Source organism: Ascidia mentula, chromosome 2, assembly GCF_947561715.1.
Source record: "Ascidia mentula chromosome 2, kaAscMent1.1, whole genome shotgun sequence".
In the NCBI taxonomy this organism is placed as follows: Eukaryota; Metazoa; Chordata; class Ascidiacea; order Phlebobranchia; family Ascidiidae; genus Ascidia; species Ascidia mentula.
The window spans coordinates 12,439,857-12,463,676 of NC_138567.1; the positions used below are offsets into that span (position 1 = coordinate 12,439,857).

Sequence of the window (23,820 nt, forward strand, 5' to 3'; positions counted from 1 at the left end):
AGAACCCCGCGAAAGTGAGGAGAAAGTCACGTCGGAAACCCGAACACGTCGTCGGCAAAAATCGGACCGGTCCACTTCCGAAAGCGCATCCGAGGCGAAATCGGACACCCAGAGCCCGTCAGCGGACGACGGAGCCAAGCTGACCGGAAGACGGCGTCGGCGGGTCCGCAAACCGTCTAGCGAGATTGGAGGGTCGGTGACCGGCGACAGTGCAGCCACAAGCCCGGAAACAGAAGTCGTTTCATTGCCCAGTAACGAATCGAAGGAGAAACCCGATTACGGGGAAACCCCCTCACGTGACGCGACACCTGAGGAAAACGTCGGCGAGAGGATCGCGTCGCCCAGCGCCGAAGACAAAGCGCGAGAGGATATAAAAGTCGCTCCCGTCGACGAGGGAACAGAAACGACGAGCGACGACAAAGAGGAAAGCGTCGAAAGCGAAAACACGAGCGTTGGTAAGTTAACAATGCCTCGCTCGGCGTGGGCAGCTTTGTTTTAATTGTGGCCAGTGTTGTTCGATAGACTCGCGTGTATATGTGTGGACAGTAAAGCCTTACATCCATTTTATTTGGGAAGGTTATATTGACAACTTTTCGCTATTTGTCCGGTATTGCCTTGACGGTAAGGTTCGCTATACAAAAATAAGGCTTGGAAGAAGCGCGAGTCTTTTACCATTTCAAGTGAGTTAACATTTGAAAATCGCAGAAACTGAATCGGTCACTTCCCCTGCACCCGTGGAAGAAGCAGTTGCCGTTGACGATACAACTACCATCCCTGAAGCAAAAACTAAAGAAAAAGTTGCAACACAGGAGCAGGAAAAGGTATCAAATGTTGTGTAAATTTAAAAGTAAAATCTTCTCTTGTCTCGGCGATTTCAATATCTTTTAACTTGTGCAGAATACGCAAGTTTGTGTCTTTCCTCGCCACAATACTGATATATATATGTTTTTATGTTACTTTTATGTAACTCGTGTGAAATTACCCCCCTAGCGGTATATCATGTTTCATGTTTTAGACTATATGCTTTTACCGGGACAGTTTAAGGGGTTACTTAGCTTTGATAGTTCCGAGGTTCAGGGTGCAGAATTTTCTCTGTCATGAGAGATGCGTGGGGTCGGAGCGTCTCGCCTAAGCGGCTGTAATCGCCGTAAGTCGATACGGGGAACTCGCTTGTATGAAAGAAAATGTCTGCTTTTGAAGTGTTTGGAGGATATTGACAACACGTTTTTGTTTTGGTTGTTGTCTCGAAAACTGTCCGCGATGTCTGAGTTTTACCCAAAAGTAGGTGCTGTGTTAATGGCACAATGCAGGGTTACCATATGGTACCTATCAAGTACATGTGTATTGCTACCTTTACAACGTGAAAGTCTTAAGTAGATTCCACAGACGCGGGTGAAAAAATGTACAACTTACATTGGGGAAGAAACTTTTTTCAACCAAACCGAATATGACATCGTTTTCTTTAAAGCTAACTCTGTGCGCTTCTATACATAATTGCCCTTTCGATAAGACTTGATCCAATGCTGCAAAGCGTTCCTGTCGCGCGCCTCTCCTTTTCACGTTCATTGTTACGAAAAACGTTTGTTATCTTTTGGCACAAAGCGCTTACGAAACAAGCTGACACGTCGAGACAACTCGCGCGAGAAAAAATCCTCCTAATCGGCTTTTATCGCGACTCTGTTATTTGTGTTGCTGTTTTTGTGACAAACTCTCTTGCCCCCGACACTGCAAGAAGGACCTCCGGCAGTTTGCAACTTGGTTGTAACAGTTACCTAAGTGTTTGTGGTGACAGCGCTTCCGGAATTTGAGGTTTAGTGGAACAATGCTTGGCTTTCAATCGCGCGTTGGCGTCTCTGTCCTATCCTTGAAGGTAAAATATATCTGTTGTTTATTAGTAGCAATGTTTAGTTTAGGATATTTGCAAGTGGAAAAGATCGGTGGTGCAAGTGTCTTGGGTTTGTTTGTAGTTTTATAACACAGTGCAATGTGGGCGATTTGTAACCGTATAGAAAAGCCGTGACCTACAAAAACTGTGCCATTGGTTTTCCATGCCTTTAAAATGCATAATTTATCTGTGATGTTGAGTTAGAAACGCAAGGAATCCAAACCAATGCATGACAGAAGCAATTCCGCGCTTTAACGCTGTTGCCCCTTCAATGGCGTCGCGCCGACTAGCGCCTGTCATCAATCGTCATTCGCTGTTAATTGTGACGCAACAAAGGTGACGACACGTGTTTGGCAATTGTCTGGGAGGAATGTCCAGATGTTGCCTTCTCGAAATGGCCCCAAATCGTTTGTAGCTGGAGAAGATTACAGTTCAGTGATCCGAGTAAGCAAGTTGTAACAGGGACTTTGAAATCCAGGTTTATGTTTTGCATTAGAATGTATGTAAACAACCAGTTTTGGCGTTTTGAGAAAGAAATTATAGAAATGTAGATACACTTATTCAAGAGGTTATAGCTTTTTCGAGATGTTTAGTATACTGATTTGAACGTGCAATTGCTTATAGTTAAGAGCAGTGTAACTTTTTTCCCTCCTATATTGACCATCTTTCTAACATAAGCCACCATTTCCTTTGTGGTCACTTTGAATTTTTGATTTTCTTTCTATTTTTTTCCATCATTTTTTTTTCTATTTTCCATCAACATATTTTCATCTCTATACAAAGGTACATAAAGTCTTTCTGCAATGCCGGAACATATGAGTATCAGAGTTGGTCGAGGCCCAAAGACATAAGAATTCCTCCAAAAAGGCCTCGCCATGTCACACCGTGATTTTACTCGTACTACAAGCTTGGATGAAAGTTCGATGGAAAACGTCCTCCAACGGCGCCACAGCAGCAACCGCATCTCTTTCGTTGCTAAGCATGACACAATTCCCGAAGAGGGTTGCTTGGGCAGCAAGACCCTAAACCGATCCCGTAGTTGCCTCCTGCTCCAAGTCGGATCCAATGAGTCATTGGAGGAAGTAGGGAGCGATCCATCCTTCAAGAGCACCCAGGGCGGTGTCCTTGAAAGCCCCAGGGTCAGAGCTTTAAAATCTGTAGGAAGGTTTATCGCTAGGCGCGGGAGCCTGGATTCGATACCCGTGAAAAGGCCACCTCCTCCTGTGCGGAAACCGATATCGAGATGTTCCAGTGCCGATTCGCTGCTTGATCTTGGACTCCGCCTCTTGGAAAAGACTTTGAAAGAAGACGCGGACTCCTCGCCTTCGGGAAGTCCGGTAGGCAGACAGGTAAAGTACCGAATGAGTACTTCGCCCCTCTCTTCCGGGCACAACACGGACACAATTGAAGAGGAAGATGAGGATGCTTGCGATAATGACCCTAACGTAAAATCACGTGACCCTCGTGATGACGAAACGAATGCGTTAAACGAGACTGACTCTACGACACAGTCATCCTCCGTAAGTCCTAGCGGTGACGTAACACCTAACGATCGTCGAAATCCCAGTCGCCATGACGACCAGTCTCTTTCTGAAGAAGATTTTTCGGCTGACGACGTATCGAAATGTGACAATTGCGCTAAATTGATCCGAAAGCTTCGTGACAAGCGCACACACGCCGAGCTTCTGTCCCTTCGCCGTGACATAAACAAATTGGAGGAGGTGTTGGAATGCGTAATCCAACACACTGGCTTCAAATTTTCCGAGCCTACAGAGCAGGTTTTTCTTCTTTTCTCTCTGTCTATTCTTCTTTGTTTTCTCTTTATTTTATTTGTTGCTGACGCCACCAGGCATAATATTTGATAAATTTAGAACTCTTCTGGCAAAAAAAAATTACTTAGTCGACATTTCAGTCGTTATCCAATCGACCTCTGTCAGGACTTTATTCTGTTGTTTATTGGGTCGTTGTTGTGCGATATATCTGCGATATAATTGCGTCATTTAAAACCTTTAACATTTGCATTATTATTGTTGCACAGCCTGCTGACAAGCCAGACAGCATGAGATATTCCATCGACAACTTGGCAGCTATTACTGAAGAAGAAGCTCTCGAAAAATTGGTATGACTTTTAGCAAGCTGATGAAAACTACTTTCAAACTACTGGGACACGTTTTCCAAACCGTTTTATGTTTTTCAGCTCGACGAGGCTTCGTGTTATGAAGAGAGAAGAATGATTCGATCCGCTCTTCGCGAATTACGCAGAAAAAAGAGAGGTAGCTGTAAAAAACGCTGGTTATAACTTGTTTTAACCCAAATTTAATGTAAAATTTTTATCTTTGTAGATGGCTTAGTTGAAAAAGCCAAGAGTAATATTGTTGGACGACAAAAGACCACAGCCACGACCAAATCAGAGTAAGCACGGTGTTAAATCTCTTCAAATGTTTTATTGACTTACTTACTTACTAGTTACTCATACGCATTTTCTTTGTGTAGTATAAAAGATTCGACAAAGCCTGCCAGCGGTTTGCAGAGAAGAATCGGCACGCCGCTGGGTGACAGCAGAGTGAACAAAACGACAAATGCAAAATCGTTGTCTGGTAAGACAATTAAAATGACCACATTCTAACTAACGTACTGTGGGAATGTAAATGGTGACGAAGTTTTGGGATGACAGGATGACTCTGTTAGGCATGTTTGTTGATGCTGCGTTGTCCATGAAAAGTATGATGACAAATATGCGACAAAATGACACGCATGCGAGCCAGTGGAACGCGGTAACCTCATAGATGTCAGAAAGTCCGATTGGTTAAGCACAGTCGCATAAAATCTACAGGAAGATTTCCGTTCGATCAATCGGCGCGGAAACATAATAATCCCAGTTCAATTACCACAAGTCCCGTATGACGTCACAGTGCGATGAAAGCCTGTCTAATAAGCCGCCTGTCTTATCCAATCATTTAAGAAGGTTGAGGCTTTCGGCCGCTCCTCCAACCTACCCCAACTGACGCACGACGGGGCTGTTTTAACGGCACGCAATTTTCCATCAACGGGTGTGATGGGTTCATGGCATGCCTAAAAGCATGATGGCCTTTTGGCCTTGGCATTGTTCCGATGATATGGTATAATTTTTTTAACGTGAAGTAACGTATGGTAGTTTATGTTAAACACAGCAGACAATAAACTGTGCAAATCTTTCTTCCGTTGCTGAAACCTTCATAAGCATTTGACGCGCTTATGTATAAATCAAAGCCTGTACGCATTTTATTTTAATCGAGCATATTACGTATACTTCGGCCAAATTCGGATACATCTGGTGACGTTTACTGAATGAAAAATGGCAATTTGTCAAAATAGGCGGATCCCCGCGCCTAATAAATGAAATCGCGACTTGATTGATGGAATATTCATTAACTCAAACTTGCGAACGTCACCACGCTGTTGCGCCGCTGAACAACAACACAAACAATCAGGTCGAGGTTGGAGACTGTTTCAAAGTTCTCTCCAGTACGTTGAGTATTAATGAATTATGGAAGCTGCCCGGTTATCTGCATCAGGCTTATCTGTTGGCAACCCGAAATAGCGGCGACTCTCAAGGGGCCACGAGTCGTACTGATTAGCTTTGCCCTATGCAGGCGACGGTCGCCACTTCTCCTTTCAAAGCCCCAGCAACCCTGTGTTGCATTTGCCTGTCACTCGCAGTCCTTAGTAAGCCGGATGAGCTTGTAGAATCTGTGTTTCAGTTGTCGGGTCGCTGGCGTAGCTTTGGTTAATTTCGTAGTGGGTTTTTTAAATGCACTCTTATTGTGTTGTAATTTCCAATCTGTCGCAGAAAAATATTCTCTGAACACGAGTAACTCTACAACGAAGAAAGAAATGTCGTCAGCCGGCAGCAAAAAGGTGAGATATAGAGTTGAGTCATTTAACCGTTTTACTGTGAATGACGAGTCATATGATGATGATTGCTGCAACTTTCTATTTATATTTTATTCAGTAATGTACTGCACATAGGTTTGTTTCATCCAAATAACAGCATTATGTTGTATAATGTCATTCGGTGTGCTATGTTTCGAAACGGCCTCAATTAGCAAAAAATTTGTGCAAACGTAATTCTGGAAAAATAATTTTCTCTTCGCATTGGAATATTTCCCCACCCTTTGCTGTGATAATTTTCGCTTCCTCTACATATTTTTCAAACAGTAGCAGGCTATATAGATACTAGAAGTAATCCATTACTTTTGCACACTAAATTTATATTCCCCATCAACAGATCGGCAGTATCTTCGACCGGGACGATGATGACGTTCCCAAGAAGAGCGGAAGTAGACTGGACCTCGAGCGCCGCCAAGCGGAGAGGAGGCGCGATCTCCAGAGGAATCGATCCATGCCCGCTACCTCTACCAAAGACGCGCGCAAAATGTTTGCCAAGATGGACGTGGCGCAATCTGGCGACTCAAAGTAAGCAGTTGTGGGTTCGAATCCCTTTGCAGGTGTCATGTTGATTTCCTGCGTGCACAAGTCGTTGCACTTGTTGTAGAGCAACGGCATGCATAATTTATCAGCTCAGACGCATTCCGTGGTTAGCGGTTGATGCATTAACTCCAGTTATCTGTACTGTTTGGGATGGCTTACAATTTGCGGCAAAGTATGATTCTTTCGTTAGTCACGCTCATAACTATTACTTTTTTAGGGTTTTTCAAAAAAATGCCATTTTTTCTGTTGTTGTATTCTAACGATAACGTTCCCTTTTCCAGAGTAAAGAAAGTCGGTCGAAGTCCAACCTTCGTGGTGCCAAACGCGAACAACGTGAAACAGATGCTTCTCAAATGGTGTCAGTCGAAAACACGTGGTTACGAGGTATTAATGGAGTTAAGATATTTTTATTGTGTAACGAGAAACATTATTTTTGTTGTCATTTCTCACGCATCAAAGTTTACGAACCATTACCATAATTTTCTTACGAGTAATTTTGACGCCGGATTTATGTTAGCATTTGCGTAATGCCTTTCCTAACACTATAATTGTGTAAAAACAAAAAGAGAATGCGTCATTTTGTTTGACATCAGTATACAAACTAACTTTTAATAACGTGGTTGTATTTCAGCACGTCGACATCAATAACTTCTCGGGAAGCTGGGCAAATGGCATGGCGTTCTGCGCACTGGTGCACAATTTCTTTCCCCAAGCTTTCGACTACAGCAAGCTCGACCCGAAGAACAGAGCACACAACTTCGACCTGGCGTTCAACACCGCCCAGTAAGTTCCACCATGCATGCTTGTATAAATTCTATGCCTGTTATACCAGTGCGCGGCCTTTGTTAAAGCACATATGTTTATGCCCGGTCATTGTGTCTCGTATATTTGCCCCGTGCCCTGCATGTAGGATCGACGTTGTGTGCGTGTTTGTGCTCGTCGTCGCCCACTAGCGAGCACTGTGAATGAATGTAGTTGTCCACAATATGGCGCTATAAGAGTTAATCTTCATTTCACCACAAAACCTCGACATTAACTCGACATTCCACTAACACCCTACGTTTTGTGAAAATAAATGCAGGCCTTGCGCGTTCAAATCGGTTGATTCAACGATTTACATTGGGCAGATATGGCAATGTGCCACTAAAATTCTACGGCCGTGTCCATTAACAAATACTAATATTCTACATACGGTAAAAATACTTATGACAACTCTTTGTGATTAACCTGGTAATTTGACTGGGGTAGAAATGATGTCGGTGAATCGTAATTTGCAACACCGGTGAAAAGTACAATCAAACCGCCCGGTGTCGCTGTTGATTTTATATGATCACGTGACACGGCGAAGGTCAATTAAATCACCCCCCACTCACCGAATGCGCTTTGTTTTTTTCTCCTCTTCTTGCTCCGTCCGCCCCGTCGCGCACGCGTTATTTTGTGTGACGTGCATGTGCCGTGCGGCGGGCGTGACGTCATCAATCACGTCATCCCGTGCAGTGAGAAGGGCGACATCCCACAGTTGCTGGACACCGAGGACTTAGTGCGAATGGCCGAGCCGGATTGGAAGTGTGTTTACACATACATTATGGAGTTCTACAAACAGATCCGGGAGCTTGGAATGACGTAAAAGGTGTTGCGTAGAAACGCAGCTGCAAATTTTGCTCTTCCGTTCAATCATCCTTATGTAAAAAAATCTGCTGTACGATATTCGATCTTGCCACGTCATCACCGTCATCCTCGTTCGTCGACCGTGACGTCGTCGTGACGTAAACGTGAGCGGCTTTGCTTGGGTTGCGTAGCGATGGCATATGTGCTTTGCATATGCGCAAGTTAACATTTTCGTTTGATTTTTCATCTATTTTTCGTTTGTCCCTTTTTTTCGTTGCGGTTTGCCAGCTTTTAACTGGCCGACAAACTAACCATACTCAAAATACAATTAGTTTACTGTAAAGTTATACAACCCATGTGAGAAAATACTCGATGCGCACGATCTGTAGTAAAGAAGTGCCTCATCGGATATCGAACACTTGTGTAATGAAAAACTGCTTTAATCATTTAATTTCGGTTGTTGTGCTGTCATTCATCAGTTATTATATTGACTATTCAGTAGGATTTCATTCCATCAGTGTTATTAACATTTGTTTTGGCTCTTGATTGATTGGCGTCATTTATTTATTGCTTGTCGCTTCGCCAAATCACTTAATAGTCCAAATCACGCCTGTGCCCGTCATCGGTGATTTTTGCATGTCCGCTTGTGGGTGCTAGAGAGCATGAGTGCCACTAATTTGTGTTGAGTGTGTCTTGCGACCGAACGATGGTTGCTGTTATTTCTGGTGTGGTGAAGCTTTTTTTTTCCTTTGTGTTTTCTTCGTTGAGAAATTTTGCAGCCTAAAAATAGTGTGTATTTTTTTGTTTAGTGCCAGAGGCCTGGCGAAATTGCCTTCAGAGACCTTAATTTGTCAGAAGGAATTCAAATTTAAAAGTTTTCAAAATTGTTGAGCAATTAAAGTTCGGCTGTTTGACTTTGCGTCAATCAGCCCGCAGTGACCAATCCGGATTTAAGTACTGTAAATAATTTGCTGAAATAAAGTTAAAAAATGACACCCTCACCATGTAAAGTTTAATTTCATTCGAATATAAAATGACGACGTAGCAAACATTTTAGAGACCAAACGTAGTTTTGAATCATTTTTAATGTTTCGCTGTTGTGTGCAAGTAAGTTCTTTAGTTTTCTCATTGCCGCCCGATTTCTCAACCATTAAATGCTGCCATTACGCAAACAACATCCCAGGACCTCGTCCCAAACGGCTTTTTGATCGTGGGTGCGTTTTTGTGCAGAGAATACGCCGACGCCGATCCCCTCTTAGACGTCGAGGACATGATGATTATGGGGAACCGTCCGGACAGCAAATGCGTATTCACGTATGTGCAGTCCCTGTACAACAAACTTCGAAAATTCGAGAAGCCGCTTAAACCCCTGTCGCCCACAGTCAAGGTCATGCCCGGCATTGTGGAGGTCGACTCCAACGCTCCCCCGAAAGAAAGCGTGACGTCATAGAAAACGTGACGTCATCAGTGTTATTGTAATTCGCAGAGCGTTTACGCAGGTCCGCGCCGTGCTACGGGCTGGAATTTTAATGCAACACAGTTTTTATCGACGTTTTGATGTTATTATTTTTCACATTTTTTACCCTCTCGTGGGGTAAGCCTAATGCATCCAGACGATTGGACACTCTCTCTTCGCATCACTTTATACTAACTTGTACAGCAGCGCTGTGACATACATTTTGACACAATTGCTTACTGAAAAAGCTTAATGACTACTTTTGCACCGCTCCACGCATCACGAGTTTTCATTCGTAGCAAATTTGTATGGAGTGTCACCACGAATGTCTGTTTTTATATTTGTTCATGTGCGCTTTTTAGCTGTTTTCTCCAATCATACGCGGCCAGTATTAATCATGTGACGAGACAGACTGATTTTGCGAGGAACTAACTTTCTCGGCCGAACGCTACTTCTTCCTAACCCAGCCACTTTCCCTGTTTCGCGATTTTCTCTGCATCTGCGCAATATATTGGATAAATAAATTTGCATGACTTGCGCAATTTGTCTACAGTCAGTTTGAACAATATAGCATAAGTGACTATGACTCAAATGAAAAAAATAAACCTTTCGCAATATTTTGGGCCACTGATTCCTATTTGCGAATCTTTTGGTCATGTCGACACGGTGTGGTGATGTGTGTGGTAGTTACATACCGTCATAGATCCGGGCATCCTAATTTGGGAGACCACTGGTCTGGAGCATGCATGCCTGGGAGGCGCGAGCGGCGAAAACTAACGACTTGAAAGCAGTTTTCTGGTTGAGGGAAACGGTGCCATGGATATAACATGGCGCTTGAAATTAAGTTGTAGTGTTCACGCTTTTGTATGTTTATGAAAACAGTTGGTGTGGGGCGCTATCATTGGCCCGTTCCACGTGTTGCACAACTCTACGAATTTGAACTGCGTTGTTCAAAAAGCTGCGTGATCTTAGCCCTTTGACGCACTTCATGTAAATTTAACAACAGCCTTGGTTTTGACTAAAAGGCCGTCAGACCAGGGTGAAGGCATATCGTTTCGCATGCAGCAGCTTTAGTGCTTGGTATATGGGTCGGGTTTACTCGACTTGCACCGGGTATGGTCGGGTAAAGTTTACTCGACTTGCACCTCATGTAATAGTTCGAATAACAACTCCAAGAATACACACACTTTTACCCTCTCAACACTATGTTTATTAACAAATGTGGCATAAAATCTTGATAATCAGCAAAAATTGTGGGAAGGAATTATCGTCGAATATTTTGTTGCTTTCAAAAATAGTTTAGTTTCATACAAGAAGTTTTTATGTATCTTGTAAAGCTGCTATAAAAAAATCTTATGCATATTAAAGCACAAAAACAAAGGGCGAGGTTTATATACAAGGCATGTGAGAGGGGGTTTTGATGGGGTGGTTTTATTTTTTTGGCGTACATTGGCAGGATACATTTTCCTTTGCCGATAGTTTGTTTTCCACGAGTTGGTTGTACAAAGTCTGTTTCTTTAATTATTCTTTATTCTGGTTCCCAATGTGAACCAGGGTATAGGCAACGTTTTAAACTTCGTTTCTTTGGTACTTTCCAGGCGTGAAGAATAGAATTAAACTCAGTCTGGTACATAGAAGTTGACTTGTCACACCTCTTGCAAAAGTTAACGATGAGCAGAGAGAAAATGGCAAAGCCAGTGTGCCCAGTGAGCAGAGTTTGAAACTATAGACGACTTATAAGCTAGCGTTTGCGTGGTCAAACCTGGGCCACCTCCATCACAAATGATGTAGCTTACTGGAAATTATACACATATGTGGTTATTTTGCTCACATTTATAGTGGAAATTACTTTAGGCATCACATAACATTATATTTACAAGTAAAAGATCATTCATTGACACGATATGTTCATATTTGTTGTTGGGATGCGCTTAGCACTGTATATACATTGCCATTGTGATCCAAACTTTTTCAAAAAAAATATTTCATTGTTTAATTCAATATGTAGTCCAAATTTTCATCAAGATAATTACCAGGTTTATTTAGAGACTGGTTTCTTTTTCAACCGTACGTAAGTTTCCTTGGTCTGTGACTACAACCACATTTTCCGGTCGCTTTTCCTGTTGCTTTTCCTGCAGCTGACACATGAAAGTGCCGCGTAGGGCCATGCAGACCCTATCATAAAGCAGTTTGGGGACGTTGGAGTAGATGAGGGGATTTAGGGAGCTGTTGATGGGGAGCAGGATGATTGCTGACACAGCGTATATCACAGGTTGCAAGGGGACACTACCCAAGTTGACAAATGCCATGACTGAAATTGGAACCCAGCAGAGAAAATCGGTAATGATCAGTCGCAGGATTTTGTTCTGCATTTCTGCAAAAACACTGGAGTAATTATATGTCAACAACTATCGAGGTGCTTGCCTTTGTTTTGCGTTGTTGCCCTTCCATCTTTAGGTCTCTCATTCACTTGCTTAGCACTGGCAGTTGACCTCTTGTAAATCCAACAATACGCAATTGCCACAAATATAAAAGCCAAGAAGTTAAGAGTAATGATGGCGATTGAATAAACCCATGCCTTGTCATTTGTTGTCACGAAAATTTTGCTCAAGCATACACTGCTACTGCTGTAATATCTAAAAACACAACACAAATTTGAAGCTAGAAATTTGAAAATATCCTGCGAATAGAAACGAACCCCAAATATCCATTTGTGGTAAATAGCTCAGTGTAGTTGTAATTCCCCAGAATATCCATAAAATCCATCCAGGAATTAGCACTATTTACTCGCATGAGGGCAGTGTCCAGTACTTGGTTGTCGTTTCCGGTGAAGTTGTGTTGGAAAGTTACAAATCGATTCATGAATCTGTTCATGTCTGTATACATAACGCGTATCCAGTTTGAAACTGGTTTGATCATCTTCATCAATAACTTACCGGAAAAATCTACAGCAACATTGTCAAAAAATGGGTTTTTATTCATCCAAGCTTTAGTTTCGAACAAATGTTGAAATTGAGTTGCAAGAGGAATGAAAGCAATTGTAAACGAGAATGTCCAGATAATAGCAATGGATAGGATGACTGTTTTCAAATTCGGTTTCGATGAGGCATCGAATGGCTAAAAAAGAGATATTAACAATGTTGCCCTAAAAGCAATAGGTTTCGTCCAAACATGGCAATTTTCTCGCACTGACTAACTTAACTGAACCAAACAGGCGTGATATCAGTTTTCACTGTTGTAAGGCTCTGGTGGCTCAGTTCGTGAAAACGAATGAATATAAAACTGTAGCCGGGAGTTTAAATCCCATCATTTCTTGTGTGACGTTTTTCCAAAGCAAAATTGTTCTACTTACGTTTTTTACTGCATACAGTCGGAATATGGTCAACAGAACCATTGTAAACACAGATGATTCGCTTGAAAGCAATACCAATACACCCATTGTGGTGCAACTTTTACTTGATCTCCAAATAAGGTCATTTGAACAATAATTTCCTGAGTATCTGACTCCTGCAATGCCCAGCATGAGCAGATAAACTCCCATGAGTAGATCGGAAACCGATAGATTTAGAACGAGCAGGTGGTTTGTGCGAAATGCAGCAGATTGTGATTGCGTCGTTACCAATGTTTTGCTTTCCATAACCATGACAACCTCAAAAAACAAAAAAAAAACTTATTGGAAGGACAGAACAAATTTGGATAATTTTACCAAATTTCCGGCAATGGCGAGTATCCCCATTATCCACACAACGGCTCGTAATAATGGGTTTGCAATCAGCTCGTATCGTGATGAAAATATGTTTTCGTCGGACATTTTCGTTTTTGTAGGGCACTCGTCTGACCAGTCAGTGCAGTCGCCGACTCCATTGAATTTCTTGAAAAGTAAATTTAAAATAAATGCAAAGACTGCTTTCGTGCCAAATACAATAAACTGCCGTCCTAAATCCAGTTTGTATGCAACAAAAGCCACAAATAGCATTTTACTTGAAAGGCTTTCCATTGGCCAAATATGGTTTCAAGAAATAATTGGGATTAGTGGGCGAACTTTTCACATGGCATCAACATAAAACTTAACATGTTATGAATCTGTGTTCACCTTTTCCTTCTTAACGAACAATGGTTGCTTGTTCTCGCAATAAAACCTTCCGTCTTTTGTGCAGTTGATTTCGTCGCTTTGATCATCGCAGTTGATTATGAGGTCACAAACATCCGATTTGTTGACAGAAATCTAAAACATTCTTACTTTTTTTAACATTCATGTTTGTATCGGCAAAGAAACAAATTGGGATTCCTGCATGGGGGTTAACAAGATCTTTTTACCAGGGAACAGGCTGTCGCGGTTAGTTTGTATGGAAACTTTTTTGTATAGGACAATTTCCGCAGACACGAATATACTCAACGATTGTTATTACTTTAGCTCCATTTAACGCTGAACAGTAGAATCTTCCTTGCTTGATGCATTTGTTTTCGGGATATTCGTCACTTTCATCCATGCAGTCGATAAAACCGTTGCAAACTTTTGAGTGAGCAATGTTTAATAGTCCGTCTTTTGTATCGCAGTGTTTCCGATGTTTGCAAATTCGAGGATCTTCATCGTCGAAGAAATTCTGATTGTACGGATCATTATTGCTCAATTTTACAAGGTCGCAATCCCGCTTTCCATCGCACAATTGTTGGTTGTCCATCTGGCGGATGCCTCCCGAAAACGAGCTCTGCATAAAACACATCACGTACACTGGCGTCAGCAGTAAAAATTAAGAGGTAGGAGAAAGAAATATTTATTGTAGATGATTTTTGTGTCTGATTCTCCACCCTAATAAGATTGTATTAGTTTTTGTTTTCAAGAGGAGGTAGGGGCAAATGTAAGCAAACATTTTTTACTCTTGTAAACTTCCTTTCGATTCAATAATTGGTTGAACTTACCGAGCACAACCACACTCCCTCGATGTAAATTGTTGCCGAGCAAGAGATCATCACTTTCTCGTCAACACTGAAAGTGGATGATATCAGGATTATTTTATAATTAAAAAATCAAACTGCGCCTAGACGGATTTGGGCGAAACCCCCGTAATGAAACAAGACATTCTTAAACCCGCATATTGGAATTTCTCACACAGAAAATTCAGGAAATGTGACTGTGTTCCTTTGACGAGCTGCGACAAGCCATGGAGAAATTTTTTAAGGGGAACCATTCTAATATTTTGACAGGAAAATCAAGACATCAATGTGCTATGGGAGACAAGGCGCTGGTTCTTCTCCCAAGGGTCGCAACCATCTGCTTCATTCGGTTACAATGGGTAATAGCCACGTTTCTCAAAGATCAATAAGTTTTATAATAAGATTAGTGATTTTCGCACAAATTAGAAATCGGTTTACTCAACTCCAAAATTAATCGATATCTTATCACTTACCGATGAAACTTGCCACACTCCATGGTTTTCTTGGACTGACAAAAACATTCGTCACTTTTATCAGGGCAGTCGATGGTGCCATCACACACACTTGACCTTGAGATGATCATGGGGTCATTTAGGCATTCGAAGCATAACCGATGATTAAGTGTGTGAGAACTTCGGAATTCCCTGTAGCAACATATGCAAGCTGTATATATTTAATCACAGTAAATTACCGATGATATTAATAGAGGAAGAATTGTCGTATTACTGTGGCAAAGAATAAATCAATATTTTGTCATATTTTTGTCGCTAAAAACTTATATCGGCAAAGTTAACCAACATATATGTGTACAGATGTTATTGACAAACTAAGTTTGAAAAATACCTAACATCTCCATTCTCGGGTGTGTAACATAAATCAGATTTATCGTCGCAATCCGCGATGCCGTCCCATAAAAACAATTGCGGAAGATTGCATATCTTGCCGTTTCGAACGCATTTGAATCCATGTCCATTATTCAAGTGTTTAAAAGCAGGACAATCATTGCAAGGATCGTCATCACAAACAGTCGAACGTTGCCAACAAGTTGAATTCGGACACTGGAAGTGGGAGGGGCAGAAATGGTCACATGGTAGTTTCTTACTGCATGGTCCAAGCTTATCACAGACTTGAAGATTTGTTAAGCTACAGGAAATGTTGGTTTGGCCCATTGTGTTGTAACAGACTCCATCAATGTCGAAACAATGACAACGTGGCTTTGGACTAAATGTAATTTATGTGTAATTTGTATTGAGGAACTAAAATGTCTTTTTAAAGCTTAGTTACCCAAAATACGCTTTATTGTCCTTCCTGCATTGCTGAGGGACTTTTCCATTACAACTGCATTCATCGCTCATATCGGGACAATCTATGACGTTATCACAAACGCTTGACCTTGAGATGATCATTGAGTCATTTGTGCATTGGAAACACAACGTTTGGTTAAAGGATGAAGAATTGCGAATATCTCTGCAACAACAAACATTTTTATACAAATGTTGTCCCAAGCAAGGAGTTAATTGCCCCAAGCAAGGAGTAAAGTCATACTGTTGGAAAACTTTTATGTCAACAATACATAGCAAATGGTTAAAGCTGTATGCACTCTTTGCAAACTGCAATAAATACACTCACGTCTGCGCACACACCGTTATAGCGGTGTTTAAAGAGGAAAAAGGAAGCAAAAGCAAAATAAAATCAAGCACATATTAAAAACGCAATCCATATCCATCAAGGATGTTGTTTTGTAAAGCCGTGGTGATGGTGGTGCCGAAGAAATATAAAAGCATTTAGCAGCGGTTTAGCGCTTCCTTTAGCGACAAGCGCGGCTTGTTCTACAATGGATTGGTGAATTTTTTCGCCGCTTTTGTACGCTTTGTTTCGTTTTTAAAAAGGGCTGTGCAACCCGTGGCCGCCGAGAGGTGTAAGTGGCCCGCGGAAATCTTTGTCGTTACGTTTGTAACGAGATGTGTACATTTTCAGGAATTTGCATTTGTGAAATTAGCAACTAATTAACATAGCATTTAATAAATACAAGACTGTTTGCTCTTCCAGTAAGGAAACAACAAAAATACACCTTTAAAAAGAGTTCTACAAAGTGCCAAAACTCCGGTTCTTAAATTACCTGAAATCTCCATTCTCAGGTGAGTAACACAAATCAGATTTATCGTCACAATCTGCGATGCCGTCCCATAAAAACAATTGCGGAAGATTACAATTCCTGCCTTTTCGAACGCATTTGAATCCATTTCCATTATTCCAGTGTCGGAAAGCAGGACAGTCATTGCAAGGATCGCCGTCACAAACAGTCGAACGTTTCCAACAAGTCGAATTCGGACACTGGAATTGAGAGGGGCAGAACTCACAAAGCGTTTTGCCATTGGATTTTTCCTTTGCAAAACTCCACCCGTTTCAGAGCGCATTCCTTGTTTGATAAAGTGAAGTCATGCAAGTTGTTGCACCTGCAATAAAAATACGAATGTGCTTCGTCAAATATTGAAAAACGCCTTACATGTCCAAATTCACCCCTATAGGTTTAATTTATTGCGTACAAAGATAGTGGACGACTCAGAGTTTTGATTTTTTTGGATCGTAGGTTCAAAGTTTCGATTTCTACAGCAACCAACTGCAACATCCACATAAATTAATATATATATATGCTAAATATACTAACTTTACACAAAAAGAATTCAAAGAATCAAGATCTCTCTTTTCAACACCCACAGGGATTTCAATTATTAATTTATAAATAAGCCATGATTGCGCATGTCTAGGATATTTGTTCCAAAATACCCCGTGTTGGGACGTTTACGATATTAACCAAACCATTCGCACTGAGTTCAGCATTTTTACCTTATGTAAGGACTAGTGAGATTTTCAGGGTAGGTGGAAAAGTTGGCCGGTTTCTTATCACTTCCGTCACTGCAACTAGGAAAACTACGACTGCTACAAAATTTCCCAGTCATCACCGTCTCCCCATTATCGCAAGTGAAATCTTCATAAAACAACATCCAACACATGAATGAAATCTAGGTAAAATCACTTATAAACGTTTATAAACATGGGTACTTTGTCATGAAAAGCTAACATTAAACTGCACAAACATTTGCAAGCAGAAAAGCAAATCATGTCAATATGTTTTGATTTTTTATCAGAACTTTTCTCGTCATTTAGATCAAAAAATGACGAACAAGATTACTATATATAAGTTTTGACGATAGGATGAGGTTTAACTCAGAACTTGTTGAGCTCCAAGATACAAATTTCAACTATTACCTTTTCTTCTGCATGTATTCTTTAAGTACATTCAATCACAAACCCAAATTAAGCAAAATATTTTAAAAATGAATATTTATTCACTAAAATTTTACACATCTATTTGTTGTTTGGTTGAAATTCACAATTCATTTCATTTATAACAAAATACATACTTTGGAAAAAAAAAGATGTGTCGATATATGCTGAAGCGAGTGTGATGAAGGAGAATAGGATTCCAGCAATAACCACCGTCAACCCATATCTGATAAAATACAATGAAATTATGTCTTGCAATATGTTTCCCTTTCATTCGCGGTATAGTGACCGACGCCAGCATTGTTTATGGTGTTGTTTTGTCTACGGAATCCTGATAGGTCATTTAAGTTGACAATACAATGAAACCCCGTTACATAAATGGTTTGCCAATGAAACCGTCCTTATTTTAGTACTTCACTTTTTGACTTTGATTTATGCCTATAATGTTGTGGGAGTCTCTGTGGTCTTCGCGCCCGTATGTGTATTTTGACTTGCTGTCGTATGTTATTTACTGTTATTTAGGCTAAACCATGTTTTATTTCCCTGTAATATTCAAACCTGTTTAAACACAAAAAAAATATCAAATAAATACGTAAGCTTAAACCCTTCAATTTTTGTGTTTTTCCGGCAATTAAATGTTGATATAATTTAATATGGAATTAAATTGCATAGTTTGCAAACCTTACTCCCATATTTCAGTCTAGATCCCAACGTCACTTCAAGTCAAACAATGCGGATCCCGGCGAAATCCGACTGTAATCCTTCCACTTATCGACTAAAGATTTCTACAACAAAATTCAGGTGGTATACTTTTTGTTGAAATAAACTCAAATTGTCAATATACGCATACTTGGTTAAGTTTAAAGCGGATGTTTGGAATCAAACCAAATCACCGCAACTTCTAAAATTTCCCAACTCTGCGACGAACATAATTGCATACTTTTTATACTAACAACAATCGATGTAGAGACATTTTTAGCTAAAATGAAAAAAAATGTATTGTCTCTAACCACCCTTCTATACTTGATACACATTCCCGCTTTGTATCATATTCAGGAAGTCGAAACGCAACTGAACCCGAGCCTTATCTCGGACTGAGCGGTTTGTTTTGTAAAGCGAAGCTAAATCTGTAATCCGAAAAGACCAAAATCAGAACTGAGTCTGATAATTTAAAATAAAAATAAACCTCTTTGGATTTAATGCGTCTTAATTGTGTTGTCTACCATGAACCCGTTGCGTATAAATATTATATAAAACTATACGACAACATAACCAGGCTCTTAACACAACGCTTTCTTTACGTTTGAATTCGCTCTTCGCGAAACATTGTGGCAATTTCCGGCTTTATGGTTTTCTTATATTAGTCTGTCATTTCAAATTGACACCTCCTAATTCATATCCTGCTCGTGCTTGAGCAACATCTTGGAAGAAAAACATCGTCGTGTCAAATCCAGGCATTGCGGTATAAATATTTTGGCTTCGATTTGACAGATTCGTTCGGGTAATTTTTTTGCCGACAATATGAACAAACAACACACAAAATAACATAGGAAAATCGACCGACAACAGATGAGAACGAATGGGTTGAATCGCAGTAATTGTCGCAGAGATGATTAAGAATCGAATTGAATATGCAACATACATTATTTTCAAAAATAAAATGCCATGCGTTAAATGTAGATTTCGTAACGTGGTTATAACAAAACTTTTCCGCCGCACTACAAATCGTACATTTCGAAAAATCCAAAGTGATACGTAACTTATTTGGAAGCTGCGGCATGTTTGATTTTATGTGCGTTTTAGCTGTTTTTATCCAATCATACGCGGCCAGTATTAATCATGTGACGAGACAGACTGATTTTGCGACGAACTAACTTTCTCGGCTGAACGCGTCTTCTTCCTCACCCAGCCACTTTCCTTGTTTCGTTATTTTTCTCTGCACCTGCGTAATATATCGGATATCATAAAATTGCATGACTTTGACAGAGACACGCAATTTGCGTGTTGTCAGATTAAACAACATGTGACAAGATTCATGACTAGGCTATATGGCGCAAATGAAAAAAAAAAGTTTAAATTGTAAGAAAAATGGTTAATTGAAATTGATAGGACAGTATATTGACATATTCAAGTCCTTGTCGCAAAAAACAAAAAAAAAACAAGTTACAGATTAAACTTTATAATTTAGGGAAACCACCATACTATAAGCTCAAAATTTCCTGGGCCTTGTTGTTGCCAGACGCGATAGTCAATTCCGGACGATTTTCTTTGACTAAACGCAAAAAATTTATTGGTGCTTGGTACTTCGACAATTTCTGCTTTGCTTAAACCGAAACAAATTTCCACAGCGCTACACGTTTTGTAGAAGAACTTTTATCTAAACCAATGCATTTTACGCCAATCTTTACCTGCAGCTGCAGTATTGTGACGTCAGATCCATAGCTGACACGAAGTCGGAACCATGAATTGATAGATCCCTGTGCTTTTTATTTCTCTTCGCTATTTTCCACATTTGTACCTTGGTACTTTTGTTGTTGCATGTTACCATGCATGTAGTATGTTTCAAAAAGTTTCAAAAGATGTATGGAAAATTTAAACTTTTTTTATCATTAATTGTTGTAACCCGTAGGTGGTAAAAATGAATAGGAATACTTGTCCTGGTTGTAGCAATCAACTGAAGGAGCCATTTATTAAGTGTTGTGAATGTCAGGAGGATTATCGTATTTGTCTGCAGGTTTGTTATTGTATGCAATAGTGTATTGTGTATAATCAAATTTAAATTCTTTGTTTCCAGCAGTTTGTTATATAGCAACTACATTGGAAAGTTTGTAATTTGTGCAAAAGAACCTTTTTTGTATGTCTTTGCATTGCTTAATTATATTTATATATACCGCGCATGACATATTTTCCAATATGGTCATGTCTCTGGTTAGAAAGAACGAGGTGCACATTTTCATAATTTTTTCGGCAATATGTGGAAAAATATTTACTAATATATTATCATATGAAAAGCATTGATGTCCGCACATTCAACACTCACAGCTAAAAAAATCCACCGTGCATATAACAAACTTTCCAATCTGGTACATATCCACAAATCACATATGTTTGTGCCTTATTCGTTATTCCCTATGGTGTTGCTTGCACATGCTTCCATAATTGCAATACATTTTGTTAATATTTACTGTAGATTCTGTACTAACCTTTAATTTATTGAACTTTTTTACTATCAGTGCTTCTCCAAAGGCTATGAAAGTGGAAGTCATCAGAATGATCACAAATATTCAATTATTGTAAGTTCAATTTATGTTATGTTCTATTGCATTTTCTGTAATTTTATCTTTGCTATTCTCGTTCATATAATTTCAAGACATAAATAATTATTATGTGTTTCTTTTTCATGACAAAATTCCTTTTACATCTGTGTCAGATTCTAAATCTTTGCAATTTATCAATTCCCTCGCCATGTTATTCTCCACAGTGTAGTAGTTTTTGTGTAAAATAATTCATTGTACCCAACAATTTTAAAATACATTTGCTTTCTTCCAAGACGAATGACTTTCCCATTCTGGAACATGGGTGGACTGCAGAGGAGGAAATGAAATTACTTGAGGCACTTTCAGATTGTGGACCTGGAAATTGGAATGCTATCGCTTCCCAAGTTGCAACAAAAACCAAAGAGGAATGTGAAAAGCATTACATGAAATTTTATGTCATCAATGCCAGATATCCATTTCCAGGTAGGAAAAATGTCTTCATGCAATTTAGTTTGCTGAAGCTATTTGAAGATTTTTGGCATGTTTATTCTCAACTAATATTGTGTTAGAAATGCCAAATCCACCTGTACGTCCACCAAGAGTTCCAATTCCCTTCAAGGCGTGTGAAGACCCATGTAGGCCTTTACCAGATTCACACAGAGCTCAACACATGGCTGGGTAAGTGAGTACAGCATTTTGTGCCATAAACTATCATCACTATATGAACATTAGATCTTTGTTTTTCAAAAATAATAACCCTTTTTTTAAAAAAATGCTTAAAATCATTTGTGTGTGTCAAAGATTTATGCATACGAGCTATGATCAACAATTTGATATTAGGTTTTTAATGGCCACTTTTCTATGCAGTAGCATGTTGATATTTCTTAGATATCTGGCGGCTAGGGGTGATTTTGTTGAAGAGTATGACAACTATGCTGAATGGGATGTTCGAGATGTGTATTTTAGCCCAGATGACAAACCTATCATTAAAGGTCTCAAACTTGCAGTTGTAAAAATTTATCAATCCAGGTTAGTGTTATGTAGCTTTTGTCACTAGTTCGCCTGATTTGAATAAATGATGTGTTATTTTCTGTAGGTTAAAGGAAAGAGCAAGAAGGAAGCAAATTATAAGAAAGTTTGGCTTAATAAATATGTCCAATCATTCGTGTAAGTCAAGAGAGATTTGTTTAAAAATATCATGCTTTGTAATAATTTAAGTGGTATTTTTCAAGTGTCTCAGATCAAGATAATTTAGGATATTTTGTTGCTGTTCATGATGTATTAAAGCCAGGTTTGTAATTAAAATACTTTGTTACAGTGCAATATTATCGAAAGCTCCCTGTTGAGGTTAAAGAGTTGGAAGATGCTCTTCGACCATTTATGCAACTCCAGTCACACCCTATTGCACATGATTTAATGATTCAAGGCTTGCGAGAAGAAATTAATCTTAAGAAAAAAATTAGAAAGTTGAAGTTATATCGCTCAAATGGTATCACTTCATTCAGAGGCGAGTCAACGTTTTCACTGTTGTGATTTTACTACAAAGCGACATATATAAACCCTTTTAACCCCCAAATTACATAAATTTAAATACAAATATATAGAATTTTCTTGCATATACAAGCACCGATGTATACATTTTTCTACTGATAACTCCTGTTTACTAAGTGCCTTCATGGTGTTGTGTGTTAACTGCAGAGCTAGAGGAGCTTGTTTTGTGAGGTTAACTTCTGACTTCTAAATTGCGTTTGCAGTCACCCGTTTGTATGAAAAGCTGAAAACCCAAAGAGAAGAAGCAAAGCAACAAACAAACTACATGTCAGAAATACTTCCCCATTTACATGATCCCAGTGCCCTTGCTCAATGGCTTCAGAGACAGGTAATTGAAAAAAAGATCTTAAGATCAACAACTTTCCATCTTAAGATCAACAACTAAACCTTGTAAATTTAACCCAGTGGTTTTTTCACTTGCTTGCAAGATCTTTGTATACTTTTCCTTCATACTACCTTTAATCGTATTGACTTAACTATAAAAGTATAGTTAAGCCAATCAGTAATTCTTTACACACAAATTGCTTATATTCATATACATATATGACTAGTTGCTTTTTTCCTGGCAACAACGTGTACTGTAAACCATGTTTTAATTGAAGGTTTGTTTCTAGGCTGCTATTGAATCGGGTGCAGTTAGTGCATCTACTGCAGCCAGCTCGCTCCCCATTCAAAAGAAAGTTATTCCTCCACTTGATCTAACTGGATTACCAGGTGTTGAGAAACTTTCTTCAACAGAAAAAAAGGTTTAGTATATTCTTTAATTAGAACGAACAAAATTAGGCTAAATTTCAATTTTCAGTTTTGCTCGAAAACAAGATTGGTCCCTGAAGCATTTCTTCTATACAAAATTGCGCTTATCAACGAATACCGTAAGTCTGGGTCGGTAAAACTGGCCAATGCAAGATCCATAGTCAAAATCGACGTCAACAAAACGAGAAAACTATACGATTTCATGTTGGAACAAGGGCATATTGAGAAATAAAACACATTCGGTTTCTGAATTCTGCAAGATTGCGAAGTGGTTGCGTGTTCCTAGTGGAGTCATATTATTTGGAAATGTTTGCTTTGAACCTTGAAGGTGTATATGTGAATGTGATATGTTCGTTGCAACAAAAAGAATAAAATTGTATTTTAAAATGGACCGTGGTCAAGCTCTTTTTCTGAGGTCGTTGCTATTTTTCTGCCTACTTGTTGCTGTTTATGTTGATATCACACAATTATATGTCTGACACAATGAAAAATAAAAAAGTATTTTCCGAAACGAATTTGTCATTATTTTCGAATATTGTGTTTATTTGTACGTCACTTTCAAGGTGACGTAGTAACTTTCAAAATGCTTAGTCATGCTAATTGAGCACGGTTCCGTT

The 23,820-nt window shown here is 39.5% G+C and overlaps 3 protein-coding genes across 6 annotated transcripts in view; 2 read left to right on the forward strand and 1 right to left on the reverse strand.

The window, feature by feature from the left end:
- LOC145888442 (uncharacterized) overlaps positions 1–9,957 on the forward strand; it is a 35,075-nt gene extending 25,118 nt beyond the window's left edge. For 2 of the 4 annotated variants that reach the window (XM_082979188.1, XM_082979190.1), the window contains 11 exons: positions 3–455; positions 706–821; positions 3,924–4,004; positions 4,083–4,158; positions 4,228–4,297; positions 4,379–4,482; positions 5,715–5,782; positions 6,153–6,340; positions 6,637–6,739; positions 6,987–7,138; positions 9,194–9,957. In XM_082979188.1, the coding sequence (XP_082835314.1) occupies positions 3–455; positions 706–821; positions 3,924–4,004; positions 4,083–4,158; positions 4,228–4,297; positions 4,379–4,482; positions 5,715–5,782; positions 6,153–6,340; positions 6,637–6,739; positions 6,987–7,138; positions 9,194–9,413 (1,631 nt within the window). In that variant the 3' untranslated portion in view covers positions 9,414–9,957. Of the gene's footprint in view, positions 1–2; positions 456–705; positions 822–3,923; positions 4,005–4,082; positions 4,159–4,227; positions 4,298–4,378; positions 4,483–5,714; positions 5,783–6,152; positions 6,341–6,636; positions 6,740–6,986; positions 7,139–7,852; positions 8,128–9,193 lie in introns of all 4 variants that reach the window. The other 2 variants (XR_014399436.1, XM_082979189.1) reach the window with 2 other exon arrangements.
- A 1,504-nt stretch (positions 9,958–11,461) lies between these two features.
- Positions 11,462–17,985, reverse strand: LOC145890145 (uncharacterized). Its single transcript, XM_082981180.1, has 14 exons — positions 17,968–17,985; positions 16,474–16,709; positions 15,648–15,821; positions 15,198–15,575; positions 14,828–14,998; positions 14,340–14,406; positions 13,829–14,128; positions 13,513–13,644; positions 13,126–13,290; positions 12,772–13,068; positions 12,356–12,536; positions 12,118–12,295; positions 11,844–12,055; positions 11,462–11,793 (listed from the first exon to the last, which is right to left on the reverse strand). Exons 1-14 carry the CDS (start codon positions 17,983–17,985, stop codon positions 11,462–11,464), a joined length of 2,841 nt encoding a protein of 946 aa, XP_082837306.1.
- A 2,275-nt stretch (positions 17,986–20,260) lies between these two features.
- Positions 20,261–23,675, forward strand: LOC145889256 (transcriptional adapter 2-alpha-like). The gene is made up of 10 exons (XM_082980176.1): positions 20,261–20,376; positions 20,876–20,935; positions 21,193–21,382; positions 21,469–21,577; positions 21,788–21,928; positions 21,996–22,066; positions 22,218–22,406; positions 22,654–22,778; positions 23,065–23,196; positions 23,253–23,675. The coding sequence occupies exons 1-10, from the start codon at positions 20,281–20,283 to the stop codon at positions 23,433–23,435; spliced, it is 1,296 nt and encodes a 431-aa protein (XP_082836302.1). The 5' UTR covers positions 20,261–20,280; the 3' UTR covers positions 23,436–23,675.
- Positions 23,676–23,820: the final 145 nt, after the last annotated feature.